The 16755-nt window shown below is 34.7% G+C and overlaps 1 protein-coding gene across 1 annotated transcript in view; it reads right to left on the bottom strand.

Moving 5' to 3' along the window:
• Window positions 1-53: 53 nt before the first annotated feature.
• The window catches only part of TRPM7 (transient receptor potential cation channel subfamily M member 7), a 34867-nt gene continuing 18165 nt past the window's right edge, over window positions 54-16755 (bottom strand). The window contains 19 exon segments of the mRNA XM_031555219.1: window positions 54-1578; window positions 2632-2738; window positions 2832-2883; window positions 3540-3745; window positions 4068-4150; window positions 4411-4694; window positions 5362-5427; window positions 5519-5569; window positions 5873-5898; window positions 6590-6627; window positions 7149-7219; window positions 7523-7604; window positions 8498-8557; window positions 9439-9515; window positions 11563-12278; window positions 12738-12870; window positions 13610-13794; window positions 14610-14742; window positions 15272-15446. Of these exon segments, the coding sequence (XP_031411079.1) occupies window positions 1448-1578; window positions 2632-2738; window positions 2832-2883; window positions 3540-3745; window positions 4068-4150; window positions 4411-4694; window positions 5362-5427; window positions 5519-5569; window positions 5873-5898; window positions 6590-6627; window positions 7149-7219; window positions 7523-7604; window positions 8498-8557; window positions 9439-9515; window positions 11563-12278; window positions 12738-12870; window positions 13610-13794; window positions 14610-14742; window positions 15272-15446 (2676 nt within the window). The 3' untranslated portion in view covers window positions 54-1447.

The following is a 16755-nucleotide window of genomic DNA, read 5'->3' as shown; positions in this document are numbered from 1 at the left end:
CGAGCCATTAGATTCACCCAAATAACCTTTCAGACTAAGACAGACAGCAGAAGTCTGTAAACAAGAATAAATTTATTTTAGATTCTTTGAAGATTTAATGATATACAAAATGTATACAGTATCATATCCTTATAACATTTTACCTTTCCCCATCAAACATAAAACACCATTTAAACAGCTATTGTGTTCGTGCCTTAAGTCTGTATCTATAAGATACACTACTGAATAAAAAAGTTTATAGAGCTGTATACTGCCCTTTTAATTAAAAATTACAAATTAGTACCTATGTAACAAAAAAAAAATCGCAGCATGAAACTTCAGTTGGACAACAGGTTTTTCTTGCTGAATGCTCAACAATATTTGGGACAGTTAAATTATATTTTATTTGCATGAAGGTGCATTGCAATCTCCCGTACTTTACATAATGCTAATCCAACCCTAGTCTCTCTTAAATAAGTACCACAAATAACATAACATTAAAGATGTTTTCTACACAATTTTAAATACATTTAAAAGTTATGTGTACATTCGGCTTTGATACACTGGTTTGATGAGATCTTTGGAAGGCAAAACTTCTGAAGCAGTCACTATGTACAACAAAAAGCACTTCCAACTTGTGTTCTCACAAGGCAACTTATTTGGACCAGTACAAACTACTTCTTCTATTAAATATGATTATACCAGTCTATCATGGCTTTGTTTGTTACTATTTGATGGTGATGTGAGAAAACTGAAATGTATAAAACAAGAAATCTCATTATGCACAATTAGGGCTCTATTTCACAAAAAATAAACAGTTTTACAGCTACGAAGCTGAATCCTGATCCAGGAGACTCTCTCTCTATTGGAACAGATCAAGTTCCTACCTTCAACCTCAGCCTACTGGCGTCACATACACACCTCGTTTGGCTCTGCCCTCTCCAAAAGGCCAGATTACAAGTCATCTGGTAAGAAAACAATAGTGGAACACTTCCAAACACGCTCCAAGAATACTCTGGCATCACAGAGGTAGGTGCTTTCTCCAATCTTTTTCCAAATGACAGTAAGATAGCTGCCAAACAGACAAATGCTTTACCTTAAAACATCAGCTACCAAAATCCTTTTGGTTGAAGGCATATTGCACACCACAGGACTACGGAGAGAAAATCCTCCACTAAACCAAAACAAAATAAAAAATAAACCTTCTGCTAAAACACCCCTTTTAAAAACATACCATAAAATACTCATCATAATTCAACCTCTAAAACGACCAGCTGCCAATCTGTTCTCTGTAGATGGTTATCACAAGTTCTTAGTTCCTTAGAATAGGGACCAGCCAAAATTTCACGTATAACACAGTAATCCTTGTTTTGATGCATCTTTCTTTTAATTGTGGTGAAGGAAAGATAGTGACAGCTTTGTGACATTTCCATGATGTTTGGATGAAGCCACTGATTTGATCACATCATTAGAGCATCAAACGAAGAGAATTAGCTGAATCTGATTCTTTGGTGCAGCTTCCAGGCTGAATTGTTAGTTCAGGGGAATCATCTTGAGGAAATATAACCTTGTCAGGTGTGTAATCATTCCTCTTCAGATCTGTACAAACAAAATGAAGTCATATTGGTTACTATCTCTTTGTAGAGCAGACTCAGTGAAGCATAAAAGTCTTTCACATAACTGGATAGACTTGTACTTGTAAGTAGGAATTCCTCAATATGCATTCAGTGCTAAAAATGGATGTTTTTTATCATACATGTAATGGGAAGCCTAAAGCTCTGCTTTAAAAAGTAACGGGGCCTTAATTATACTATTTATAGATACTACATAGCAAGCATTAGGTTGACTTTTAAGGGAAAATGGATTCTTCTATTATCTGTTTCAAGTTTACCAGGAGTTATAACTCAAATAATGTCCAGAAGAGGGCCCCAAAAATGATCCAAGGGATGGAACATCTCCCCTACAAGGACAGGCTGAGAGAGCTGGGGCTGTACAGCCTGGAGAAGAGGTTTCAGGGAAACCTAAGAGCAGCCTTTCAGTATCTAAAGGTAGGCTGTAAAAAAGAATGGCACAGACTCTTTAGCAAGGTCTGTTGTGACAGGACAAGAGGAAATGGTTTCAATCTAAAGGAAGGGAGATGTGGATTGGTTGTAAGGAAGAAGATTTTACAATAAGGTGGTAAGGCACTGGCACAGGTTGTCCAGAGAGGTGGTGAGTGCCCCTTCTTTGGAGACACTCAAGGTCAGGCTGCGCCAGGATCTGAGCAACCTGACCTAGCTGCAGGTGACCCAGTTCAGTAGAGGGCGTTGGACTAGATGACATTTAAAAGTCCCTTTCAAAAAATATGGTTCTATGATTTTATGATTTTTTTTTTAAAGTGACCTTTTCTATTTTACCTTCTGAATTCTACATCAGTCTAGCCTACCTACTTCAAATATTGTGCACAGAAATAGAGAATACATGCACACTGTTAAATCCTTAATTTCAGATTTTTTTTTCTTAAAATGGAACATCTTTTCCAAAGTAAAAATACAAAACTGACGTTTATTACTTAAGCTACTTTCATGGCATGACACAACTGTTTAATTATATATCATACCATGTATACCATGATACATGAGTGTCTCAGAAAAATACAGTAGCCACCCTTACCAGGGAGTTTAAGTTTCCTGCAGCAGGAATTACAATGATGCTTCGCTCTGAAGTTTTTTATCGCATCCTCTCCCAGATTGGCTGGACCAAACACCATATCATAAGACCTTAAAAATAAAGGGCATATAATCATAGACTGTGTTCTCCAGAAAAAGGGGGAAAAAAAGTATATTGTTCTCTAAACTTTTCTTCAATCTTACCTTTTTTCTCCAGCTTTTATCACAGATGGATCTGTCAAATTTTCACCAACACCTTCAGACAGCACAGGAAGAAACAGTTAAATCTATATATTACATCAGTGCATTAATATTGAAAAGCCTTGGCACTGTCAGCTATGACTTCTCAGTTTTCCCAAGAATGAAGGCAGAAGGAATCATGTGGTATAGGACACTCTTCATTCTTACATGAGTTGCTCCTATGCAGTTTGTACCTCTCAGGTTTCCTTCACCTATTTTTATGTCTACAATTCTTAACCGATTTTCACCTGAGAGAAATTTCTTACATAGAACTTCTCACAAACAGAAAATGTGCTACACAATTCAGTATAAGCACAGCTTGCTATATTACTACTACTCAAATGTGTCTACAAACGTATTATTTTTATGGTGCTTATCATTAGTAAAGCTTTGTACACCTATACTCTCTTTAGTGCTGTAGCATTCAGTGCCACGCTCAATAAGCTCACCACCAATTCAGATTAACTGGATCAAGACACACTAAATATTTTGTTCATTATTTGTTACCAGCGTATGAAGTCTTAATAAAATGCGACTACAAGTGAGCCCAGGACTTGGGCTCAATGGTCTTTATCAGTTCCTTCCAACCCAGGATATACTATGATTCTGTGAGAAAGACCCATATACATCTTCCCTGGTCCTTGAACCCCAGTTTCAAAACAGGGACATTACCTTGGAGATCTAGTACAAGCAACTCCCCTCTTGTATATTCATATGTCCAATGGCTGAAAGCTAGCATAACCTCCTCTAGCATGTTACTTGGAATTATTTCATCACCATTGTTGTTGTTATATTTTCTAAACTCTCCTGTCATGCACTCTTCAACTGCAAACCACTGCCCAGCAGAGTGGCAATATAACAGGAAAACTTCCAGGAACCTAGTAAAAAGCATACTTCATGAACATATTTCCAAAACAAATGACAAGTATACCATTACTAATGGATAATTATTTATCTACTTATTTAAAACATTTGAAACTATTATACCAACTGACGTATATTATCACACAAGCCTAGAATTACTGCAAGAAAGTATTAAATAAAAACATTGCCAAGAATGTTTGTTACATTCTTAATAACATTCAGAGACATAAAAAAACATATCAACACCTTAATATATTTGACTGACACGTTTGCAACTCCATAGGCATTCTTCTATATCAAAAACATGCAATATAATAGAAGTTCAAGAGTACTCACCGTGGAGAGTAAGGAATGGATTTGGGTTTCATTTGATTGAAAGCAAAGGTGAGCTTCTGTGCTGCCCTCTGCTGCTGAATTTCCTAGAATCCAAAGCCCATATTTTATTGCTGTATTATATAACAGGAAACATTATGCAGTTAAAAAGGCAGAACAGTAACTGCCAAATTGCTTGCTCTTTAAATTATATTTACACTTTAAGATTTTTAGCTTTTTGATTAACTAAACCATAATGGAGCAGGTTTTTTTTTTGTCTGTTTGGCCCTTTACCTCACAGAGAACAGCAAGCTAACTTAAACGTGATGCTTGTCTATGTTCAGTAAATGACAAGAATAAGGCTTACTCTCAGGCACAAGTGTAACACAGTATCCTCTTTATAAATGCTTGACCATGTGTTCACAACTTCAGGAAGGAAAGACTTGATGATATAAAGATGTCCTGATTTCAGGATGTCATATTCTGACCATGTGCATACAACTTTAAGAGCTCGACGTAAACCTCCTCCCATCTCCTCTTTACTTAAAAATTCAATTTTCGCACAGAGTCCCAGCTGTGACCAGGAAGACATGCTGTTGTTCAAGATGTTGGGAGAACTTTCTTCGAGGCGATACACAGTGACTGGTTCACCTATTTACAATACAAAAAGCCATTAGTAACTTTAATTTTTGAAGTTTAAAATTGAAGCACTGAATATCTCTGGTTTCTTAGATTGCAACACACGTGAAGTTGTTAATTACTAATGCTCTAAATTAATTTAAAAAATCTAGACAAGCCAGTCAGAATTTCTCTCCAATTTCTTTCATACAGCAACATAGAGGCACAATGTTTTGATCCCCCTCATTAGAACTACTAATGACCCTTATTTAAACAACATTCTGTTCAAACTGCATTAAGAACACTGAATAAATGCTTACATGCACTTTAAACAAATCAAAACATTTCTTAACATAAAGGAGTCCTTCCAGAATATCCAGAATATGAAATTTTTTTTGTAAAAATTTGCCACTATTTCTGAGGACAAGTACAGTTACATCTAGGTTTCATAAGCACATGAGCTGCTCTAGAGAATGCGTCACACTCATTTTTTGATTGTTGCAAAACAGGTACTATTTCAGTTCACTATCTACATTCAAGTTGCTACAACTAAGTGTGAAATTTGGCTTGATCATTCTATATTACAAGAAATCTATACAGGGTTTGTTTTTTGTTTTCTTCTCCAAAAGACTACATTAAGCCAGCTGTTTGAACTCTGACCCTCTTCCCTCTACCCACTAGCAGGAATTACAGTTCTTACCTCTTGGAGGCACAGGAGTGAAAGGAATGCTCTGTGATAACCTCATCAAGTTATTTCTTTCTACAGCTAGAAAAAAAAAATAACAGCATTCAACAGATCTTAAGGATCTAATAAGTGTCATTAAAAATACGAACACTTATTCATTAGAGGCACTGACCTGAGTAATAGTAGTTGATATCCATGATAGGCTTGAAAGGAGAAGCAATGCCTGAGAGAGATTAGAAATGATGAGAGAAACTGCCTGATACCTGCATTGTGTATTACAATAACCATGCACAAAGCTCACTTTCTCCCAAAGATTAGGGTCTGAAAAAGATTTGCTATGCAGAAAAGTAAGTATCTCATTTAGCTGTTCAATACATCAGAAGAAACTGTAGTACCTGGTAGTAGACTATTTGTTACAAAAAGTAATCACAGCTATCTGTCTCTTAACTTCAAAGAATATTCTCATACGTTTGTATATATGAAAAAGCTCCTAGCTTGTTTATAGAACAAAAAACAATCAACATACCATTCAATGCATCTTCTTCAGATGCCCTGTGAAATGCCAAAAAAGCAACTGGTCACTGTTTGTTAAAAACTTGCCTTACATTCACCAATTTTAACACATCATCCTAGGTCACCTTGTTAAGCTGACAGTAATGCCTTTACCCTAGTTTTCAAGGGCAACACTACTGCTTAATTACAAAATGGTAATGGAAGGCTGTTAAGTAATCTCACAGATTTAGAGCTATACTTTAAATACTACCAGTCACGTACAACATTACGCAAAGCTTGCATCACAAGAGCTCATTCTCACAGAAGTGCTTTAATTAAATTGTGTTCACAACAGTTAACACTTCTGTTATCAGATTAATAAGGTAATGGTTTTAACAGTTAACTCAGGGGATAATTGTTAACAACAGCAATGACTGCACAATTTCAGAGAAGGTTTACAAGTTCTAAAGGCTGGGAAAGACCTTCACCTGGAAGGTAGCACGCAAACAAGCGTCAATACAAACATTTTCATGTAAGAACATGTTTTGCCCTTTGATGTGACCCCATTAATTTAAATAGAACCTGTCATAGCATTCCAGTGAATACATTCAGTTATTTATTAGAAAAATTCTTAAACCTTGTTTTTTCATTAAACACAACAAAATACCACTACAGTCAAAGACAATAACCAAAAAGAATACATATATAGAGAGAGTAATGGAACTTCTCCACTACTCAAAAAGTTACTTACATTTGACTGCTACTTGAAGGTCTACCTTGCAACCAATCCTTTAAATCAAAGGGGGAAAACAACAAAAAAAACAAATAAACTTTTTTTGTTTCAGTTTTGTAAGGAGAACGTAGTATATTTAATTTTGGAGGTGAGAGTTTTATATGTTTTAAGATCTTGCAGTGCAGTGTGTTTATTGGAAAGATTCCATTAGGCCGTACTGTAAGTGGGTGGAAATATTCAAATAGATGTCAGGAATGGTAAAGACAAAAAAAATAGAAAAGGCTGTATTCTTTTTTTTAAATATAGATCATATAAACCTTTTTACTTTTAAACAAAAGGGCTTGTTTTAAACAGGAAGAAACATGTATTTTCATAGTAAGAATAATCACAGTACGTAATGGAGAATATGTAAAATTTCTCTCAGCCAAAACAGTTTCCCTCCTGTTACCTCCTTCAACAAGACTACAAATCAGTATTATTCTTTTGTTTCTTTTCCTTTTACTCCTTCAGTTCTAGTTCTGTTTGACATTAGCAACAACAACAGCAGCAACAATAAAAGGAAGAGGAGAATACAAACCGTCAGCAAAGCTGCTTTAGAGTCTACCTGCTGAGCGTCTTCACTCGATGCTCTTCTACTCTTGCTGGGTACTACAAATGAAAAGATTATAATTGAATAAAGATTTGCATTTACTTGCCTATCTGACTATTATACATTTCCAACACAGTTCTGACTAAATTGCTTGCCTTTTTATAACTATTTGACTATTTGTTGTGGTAACCTCAAGGTAACGGGAATTAAGCTGGCATAATTACATCTATCACAAGGAAACAAATGGCACCAATCATAATATGATAACTTTTTGTGTCTCCTTTGTATCCTCCTGGAGTATGCATTGTCAACACAACTGAGTGGAAAAAAAAATAGATCATCTCAAAAGATGGCACACTTACATTGGTCTGAATGGACTGCCAAAGGGTCAGTAAACCCACCACAAGAACTAGACTGTCTAAGACCACAGTCAGTTTGAAGACCCTACGAAAGAAATATACACACACACATCATTTTACAGCTACTACTTTTTCAGCATGCAATCTGCCTAGTTTTCTTTTTTAGGACTACCTATAAGTACAATAAAAAGTATTTATGCTTTGTAAACTTCTGGATGTACCTCAAATACCTTGCTGCACAAAAATGCTGAAGGGAAACTTATTTCAGCTAGCACACCTCACAATAAATATCAACTCTAACATTTCCAGGTACTTATTAAGACTACCGATCTATTCTGAAAGAATATTTTTTAAAGAGAATGTTAAGATATGATTGCAGAAATGTACATTATGCTGGACCTCTACCAGTATCACATTCAGCTGTTCTGTCATCTCCCTTCATTAACTACCTATTCTCATTTGAGAAGTTGGCTAAGACAGAAACTAAAATTCAGTTTAAAGAAGCCACTGAAAATAATGAATGACAGCAAAGCTTTCAGGAAAAAATGACAATTCCCAAAGAGAAATTAAGGCTCAGAATTACAGGTACGACAAATTATTTTATTGCACCTGAAATCCAGCCATTTGCACTTATTTAAGATTCTTCAGTCTGTGCTTCGTTATAAATGCTATTAGTCATGCATAATGTCCGGATATCCCAACTTTAATGCGTCATGCTCTGTGAAGACACTCGTTATTTAAAGGCAAATACTGCAATTTTTTTGTTGAAAATAGACTATAATTACTAATCACACAATTGGCAAACTTCCCCCTAAGTTTTCTTTTTCATTATTTTGTGTTTTAAATAATTACCAGAATTCATTATATCTTTATAGACAAATGACCTACAAAAACAGAGTTCCCCAATCCTCACTGTAAAGAATAAATTTACTATCTGTTGAAAATTGTCTCTGATAAATGGAAACCTTCTTTACTTACTTGCAGCCTGGTAGTCTCTATGCCCTCCAGTATGGCCTTTTTGAAGTCTTCCTGTTGCTCCTATAAAAAAATAATAATAATAAAAAGAAAAAAAAGACAAATGATTAACATTATTAATAGAAGCACCAAAATTCACACACACAAAGCTTTTTGGTCTCGTGATACTTATCAAAAAGTACATAGAATGCATAGAATGAGCAACTTGACAGAATATTGGCATTGCAAATGGTCACTAGGCAATTCTCAAGTTCAGACTCTTCCCCAGATGAGGAGTAACTGCAAATAGTTAACTTGTAACCAAACCATTCTATTATTGATTCAATGATTTATTATTTTAATGCTAAAATAAAAAAACCCTTGTTTTTATATGTATGTGCACGTGTACACGCATACACTATAAGCATCTGGAATACGGATTTGTCTTGATTAATAACTTCACAGTAGTTATTTGTACTTTATTTAAGCAAACTATAATTACACATCATTTATTTGAAGATGAGTTTAAATTTAACAAAAAGGGCTTTTCTTCTTCAAATCACATCAAATTTTGTGTTAATTGCAGTCATTACTTCAATCATGTACACTATCATTTTGCTCTGCATAATATCACTACAAATAAATGCTGATGTTGAAATTTTCAAGTGTCAAATGTCTCATTTGAAAACGTCATCCACTAACTGTGGGACATGTAATTTTATCTTAATTTGAATTTACAGTTATTTCACTTCAGCTTCATAAGTTCTTCTCTTCATATTATGAAGCAACAACACCTAATACACGCTTAAGGCTGCATGAGTTTTCACTCAGTCGCTTACAGTAAGAGAGCTTCATTCCTTCCAGGCTGCATTTTACAAATTTCTTCATTGTATTTGTTCTTAAGACATTTTCAATACACAGTGAAGTTAAAAATAAAAAAAGAAAAAAATTTACCAACAACTTACCTCAATATCAGCACTTCTTTCTTTAATTTTGCTTGCTGCCTCCTTAAATCGCTGCAACTCCATGCTGTCTCTGTGACCTTTGACACAGTGAATTGAAAAAAGTATTTAAAATCAATGGTAATTGGCCATGTCCTGACCATGGCAATAGTCTGTATCATAACAAAGGGCTCCAAACCATCTAATTTCTTTGTGCCTGAATGCACCAGAGAACGTTTTCCAAAGACAATAAAATTGATGTGACAAAATATTAATACGAAACTACTGCTTTTCCCACATTGCATGGACTACCACAATTCAAAATGTGAAATTAACTTTTTCAGATTTTACCTAAATGTATGTTCCTCACATGAAAGGAACCGGATAGTCTGTGTTCAGTGCTTTTATGCAGCCATGATAAATGAAGGAAAAGCAGACAGTTTTATGAGGTAGCTTTTACAATATACCCTTCATCCTCCCAATTGCAAGAAATAATCTCCGGGATTTTACCAAGCATCTGGCTTTGTAATGAATGAAAGCCAGCTTATATTAATAATGGGAAGCTGCTCTGCACCAGAAGTCTTATAAAATCTGGACAGTAAGAATGAAGAGTATGTTCTAAATGCTAGTTGTCAAAGAACCATACACTAAAAATTTGGCTCCAGTAAAATAAGTATAGTTAGTATTTAAAGTTATTAGTGGTGAAGTACATTCACAGATTAGATAGATTTATACAATCACTGAATCCATTACATCTATTTAGTCTTGCTTTCTGAATTAGAAAAAAGGGAGGTGGTATTCTTCTTTTGAATCAAGAGGAAATTATAAACAAATAGTTAGTGTGCACAGATGCAGAGACACTCTTCCTACAGTAACAAATCTATAAATGACGTATGTAGATATCACTGTAGAATTTTAAGTTTCACAGTAGTAAACTCTTGTCTAAAAATTAAAATTTTACACCTTCAACATATCTTTGAAATAGAGACATCCCTGCGCTGGAGCAAGACAACACTTCCACAGGCAACTTAACAATTCCAGATACACTGAACCTACTTAAAGCTTTATGTATTTCACAGAAATCGGTTAGTAAACCCACACCTGTATTTTGCAACGAATCTGCCACTGTTTTTCCATTCAAATATGAAGACATTCAAACCAGAAACATGCAGCTTTTTAGTGGTAAGCAAAATTTAAGGGGAGGCATAACGCTGTTATTTAATAAAAGAATTTTGGAAGCTTTCTGAAAGGACTGATAAAAAGTACATAGCAACAGTGGAAGATCCCAATTATAACAGTGTTTAGAAACACAGTATAGGAGGATCCCTCAGTTTGACACAGATACCAAAGATATTTGTCCAGGATTCCATCAGCCTAAGAAGTCTTCTGTAATTAAGTCAAGGAATAGACAATATTTTTAAATTTATGAAATGAAAAGAGCTTTATAATAAGTTGCAAAGTTTATCTACAATGGCCATACCAAGTTGCAGAGCAGCTGATTGCATAAAACTGTTATACTCAACAACTGGCTAATGTTTTCCAGAAAAATATTGTCTATGTGACAGAATTATAAAGAAATGATAATTTTTAAGTTAAAAAAAATAATAATATTCAAGCAACATAGGGAAATTAGAGATGTTAAAAGCAAAAAAAGCAGAGCAAAATGGTAGAATAAAGTCACCTGCAACCGGAATACACCCAAAATACCATACAATTCTTGATAAGTCAAACCTTGTGGTTTAGATTTGGTCCACAGTTTATGAAGTAGTCCCATAAGGATGTTAGAACATAAATCTTGGTTTTGTAGTTCCATTGTATGAACATGTTGACTTTTGGAAAGTTCATCTTTAACATTCAATTTTCCATGTGAGTCGTTGACTGTTGATGTCAAGTCTCCAGTTGACAAAGACAACTTCGTTTGGGGTTTGATCTTCAATAAGTTGACAGAGGACTGGTGATCACATTTGTCAACTCTGCAGCTGTAGTTATCATTAGCGTCACTCTCATCATGAATAAAACCACAATTAATGTATCCTCCATTTTCAACACAAGGTTGAGTGAAAGCAAGGCAAGCAGAGCCAGAAGCAAGAGGATAAGAGCAGCTAATTATGACTTCAGGACATTCAGAATCTACTTTGTCATACTTACCCACAAATGCACCAAATTCTACATTATTTTCTCCTTCTGTAGCCTTAGAACAAACAGTCTCTTCATGCTTTGTTGAAGAATCCAGCTGACTTTTGCAACTGGGACGAGATGGAGTGCTAACAAAAAATTTAGCTGTTGGGGATGTTACATGTGGCATACTGTTAGATGAATTGCCTAATTTTTTATTTTTACTAGAGGATTTTGAGATCTCTGAAGCCTGCATTCGCTGGCGAAGTTCTGGAGGGGAAACAACATTGGAAAATAAGGCACTGCCTGAGGAACCTGCCTCTTGAAAGTTTCTTTCTTCTCTTCGGGCAACTTGAGCCAACTCCTGACCAATTGTCTTATGCTGGACTTCTTTGTCATCACGTATCGAAATGCTACAGAGTAAAGCATTGTTATTTTCAAGGCCTCCTTGAGGAAAAGAACCAAAGACATTTCCAATGCTGTGCTTTTTCCACACAGAAGATCTTAGAGAGCCATCATCAATGAGGTTTTGTGCCAAGTGTTTTGAAATGCTCAATTCCCGTGTAATTTCATTGTGAACCTTACTAGCTTCTGAAGCTTTCTGAGCAGTCAGTGTTTTCAGAGTATCCACAGTTAGAGCAGAGAGATCCTGTAGGTGGCCAATCTGTGAATCTAAAGACTGTAGTGACCGTTTTATGTAGTTGACACGATCTCCAACTTCCTTTATCTGTATGCACATTTGTTCCACCCTAAGAAAGATCAAATTATGAAGGAGCCATGAAAGGTATTTTTTTTCAATAAGCAAACAGAACAACTTTGTAACTTTTTCTGCCCATTTGAGGAAAAAAAAAACCCTAAGATTTCAGGATGCTATAAACTAGAGCATCGGACTTCTTTGTAATACAACATTTGTACATACTTTTGAATCACAGAATTAGCATACACATCAACTAAGGGCCTACAGCACACTTTCAAATGCTTTGCCTTACAATTGCCACAGCTTACCAAGTGCTGGCAATGCTATTCTACAGATAAGGAAACAAATCACATTATTAGCTTCTGCATAGCAATGGAAAGGCATCATCTAACACTGGCACAAATACTTCATTTGACTATTCTATTGAACTGCATTTACCCTCCTCAAAGCAATTAAAAATCACAGAAGTTCTAAGCTTCTCTATTCAAAATTTTATTTGTAAAAATTTTACCGTTCAAAAGTGACTCGAATCCTCTCCTCACTTCCAGAATGAAATTTGTCATCCTTCTCATTGAAATACATCTCAACACACAACTCTTCAAAATCATGAAGTTTCTTTTGATCTTCTTCTGTCAGGAAGAGTTCTAAAAAGAGATTAAACAATTCAGAAGATGAATACGATGTAAAGCAGTATAGACAACAGAGATTAATAGCCACAATCTTACAAATGGTGTTAGAAGAAAAACAAAGAAGTGACATCTAGGACCCTTTCTCTCTTTGCTAGAGAAAAAAGGTAGATAATGTCAAAGATTTTGCCTAAAATAAGAACAATGACATTTACAGAGCCCGTATCCACACACCTTCTTTCTTTAAGGCAGGGGCTAGATTCCTTAGATTTCTTAGTTGAATTTTAGCATTATGAAATATTTTATTTTTATTTTTTAATCTTCAAAAGATTTTAAAGTAATATCAGTTTCCGTGGGAAAAAAAAACAAAACAAAACAAAACACACACACACAATATCTATAAATATATATTATTCCAATAACACAAACAGAAAATTTAATCTTTTGGTGGCTTGTTTTTTTTTTAATAACTTAGTTTAACTGGAGATTTTCTTGAGGCTGTATATTATACTTTGTAAAAACACTGAAACTTTGAACAGAATCAGTCTTATTCAATATTGACGATTAAAGAAAAAAATAAAGACCTATTTAGAATCATAGAATTTTCTGAGTTAGAAGGGACCCACTAGGATCAAAGTCTAGCTTCTCAACTTTGTTGAAAATATACATTTTAACCAAGACTGCACTTTCCTGCTTTAAACATATAAAAAGAATTTAATTTTTTTTTTTTTTTTTTTTAATAATTAACTGCTCGTACTTGGCCCATCTGAAGTCTTGTCTGTCTTCCTTCTTTTACATATACAACACAATAAGGAAGCCATATGGCTAAGAATTATAAGTGGTGGAGGCAGAACCGGTTTTTCATGATAGGCCATAATGAAATGATAGCGTTGGTACTTCCATACAATGTTTGAAATTGCCTTTACTTGTAAATACACATTGCTGAAAGGAAAAAAAAAAAAGCATTAGACAATTCAAGTTTTGTTGCTTTTTAGTGCTTGTCAAGGTATTTAAAAAAAAACAATACAATAAAAATCCTTCAACAATCTTGAGTCTTAAGGCTAGTTAGTTAAGAAAGAAAAACAAACTTGCCTTTCACTGCACAAGTAGTTATAGTGGAAGCTAGAAACACTCAAGAAAAGACTATGCTTTAAGGCGGGGAGAAAATGAGAAATCTCTTATCTGGTACCATCTCAGTACTTTTCCTCGAAAATGAAAGGCACTGAGATCATGAGATCAATTTTCAAATTTGTCAAGAAAAAGTATTTGCAACTCAACAGTTTTGATTTTTGTTTTAATCACTCCACATTATTTCTGCAGCCTACCATTCCTATGTGTTAGCAAGCTGCTTATTCCCATACATAAAATACTTAACAGAATAATTCCAATAGACTTAAACTACTCTGCAACTGAATTCAGTTGAAGAGAGATTTAAATGAATTTAGGAACACCAGTCAACATACTGATCCAGAAACAACCCTGTTTCTTTACAAAGAAAAGAAATTATAAAATGCTTTCAATCTATGATAAAAATCTGGTTCACTTCGGTCTTGCAGATGTGACACATATTAGTCATATCACAAATTTCCCTTCCTTGTCATGCGGTTTACAGTGAAGAAGACTAGCTTTTGAATCTGAAAATGCTTTCACCAAATTGAATTGCCTCAAACTGGTAACAATTCTTATTTTGCTATTATTCAAGTAAAATTAATATACCAAAGGATTAGCAAAAATAAGTAATTACTCCATATACTTACTTGAAAAATGCAATAAGGAGATTAACCATAATTATGTACTGTACAAAGAGGTAGACAGCTTGAAGAAATGGGGTCAACCATGTTCCTGGCCCGCAGAGATGAGCAACTTGTGACTCAGAATTATTTGCACAAACTGAGTTGAGGAAAAAAGCATAATAGTTACAAGTTTAGAACTCATGGCAGATATAGACAGGAAAAAAGATGAAAGACTGCACAATAAACAACATGCACTGTTCTGCAATTCAAAATACCTCTACATATTTAGGAATATAGAAGAAAGATCAGAAGGCAGTTCCTAGTTATTACTATGGTATATTTATATTATTGGTTTTAAAATAAATAAATATATATAAGAAGAAGAAAAAGAAACAGCATAGTATCATAACAGCCAAAAATTATGGCAAGGTATCTGGGTGGAAAAATTCCAAAATATTGTTAGGAATAGCTTTATTAGAAACTTAATTAGAATTTTCATTCTAAGCTATTTAAGCTTTATAAATTATAATGGAAGAGTCAAATCAAGAAGTTACACAGTTGCAAGTGACAGAAGATAATCCAGTGAATGGAATCCACATCAACAATACTAGACATTTAATGTCAAAAAATAAAATCTTAGTAAGATCTTATCAGAATAAGCCTTCTTACTTGCTTCAGTGTCTTACCATCAATTTCATAGGCATACACTTCACCAAAAATCATCCAGTATGGATGAAATACAATATCTCTAGCAAGAGTCCAAGATGGCGCCTCATTAGGGTACAGTATTGCCTTCCTGGGAACACCAAAACTAAGCAGTACGAGTGCCATAATCACCACAATGTAAAACATGTTGGCCACCTATACAAAAAATAAAAATAAATATATACACACACACACACACACACACACACACACACACACAAAAGTCAGTTAATGCACAAGGTCAAAATTAGGGTTTCACAACATTAAACATTTTTACACTGACAGCATAAGTTTGATAAACTCTGTGTTGTTTAAGGAAAAGTCTAAGATGCTTGCATTTCAGGCAGCAAATTTTGCTAAATAACAAATCCTGTAAAAAAATTCATTTTTTTCCTCTCTTTTCTTATAGCATGTTTACTATTATTAGCCAAAAGGTATCTTCTTTTTAACTCAAATACTCATTATGTGGAAGAGCAGCAGCTGATGAAGAAGCATTATTTTCTGAATTCAGTGAATAGCTGCATGAAATGTCTGTGTAGCTTCTGAAGGGTTGAGAAAGGACTGAATAAACAGAACCTATGCTACTAACAAGAAATCAAATTGAGAAAATAAGCAGCTTGACACTCGCCTTTTAAAGAATGACAGCATTTAACTTTGTAGGAACCATTTTAGGGGGAGTGGGAACACCCCTCCCCCCTTCATATATGTGGTTCTTAGGGCTTAAAACGCTGCCACTTGCTCTTCATTTTTCTTCTTATGACTTTCATTGATCACTTTTCTCAATCTTATTATAGAATTCTACCTCCACTCTAGTCGTGTTAATACTAGAAAGTCTGTAACTCCTAGCATTAGCTTCTCTTTGTTACAGCAATTTACCAAATTTGAGAAAAAAAATGGATCTCAAGGATGGTTTGGTAGCCACCACTCATCAACTGCTTGCCTGAAAATACGCTCTCACACTACAAAACACAACTGCACTACATGACACATGGTGATAAATACAGTTCGAACAGACCTCACTGCTGGACATCAACTAATATACCAAATAACATCCTACCTGGTTGAAAGAAAGAAAATTTGAAGGCTGCATTGTCACGTGTAGTAGAATGTGAGGGTATACACAACTGTATGAGAAGACAGCCTGTGGGGAGTATCTAATTTTGAGAGCAATTGTGGAAATTTAAAACGGCTCACTTACAGGGAAGTTAAGTTACTTATAAAGTTAAATTTCGTAGTAGATAGCACAAAGTCAAGAAAACCTCAGGAGTATAAATAGATTTCAAAGCCAAAAGGGAAGCAATGCTAGATTAACCAAGGAAGGAGTATTGTGATATTCTTTCAAGTCTCAGACATTTAACAGAGTTCACAAGGAAGATCTTCCTCTTTTTACAGATCCATGACAGAGAAAGTTCCATAATAAAGATGACTTCTAACAGTGCTTGTTTTCAAACATATTAAGTTACAT

This window comes from Meleagris gallopavo, chromosome 12, assembly GCF_000146605.3.
Source record: "Meleagris gallopavo isolate NT-WF06-2002-E0010 breed Aviagen turkey brand Nicholas breeding stock chromosome 12, Turkey_5.1, whole genome shotgun sequence".
In the NCBI taxonomy this organism is placed as follows: domain Eukaryota; kingdom Metazoa; phylum Chordata; class Aves; order Galliformes; family Phasianidae; genus Meleagris; species Meleagris gallopavo.
This window is presented reverse-complemented; position numbering and strand designations above follow the sequence as displayed.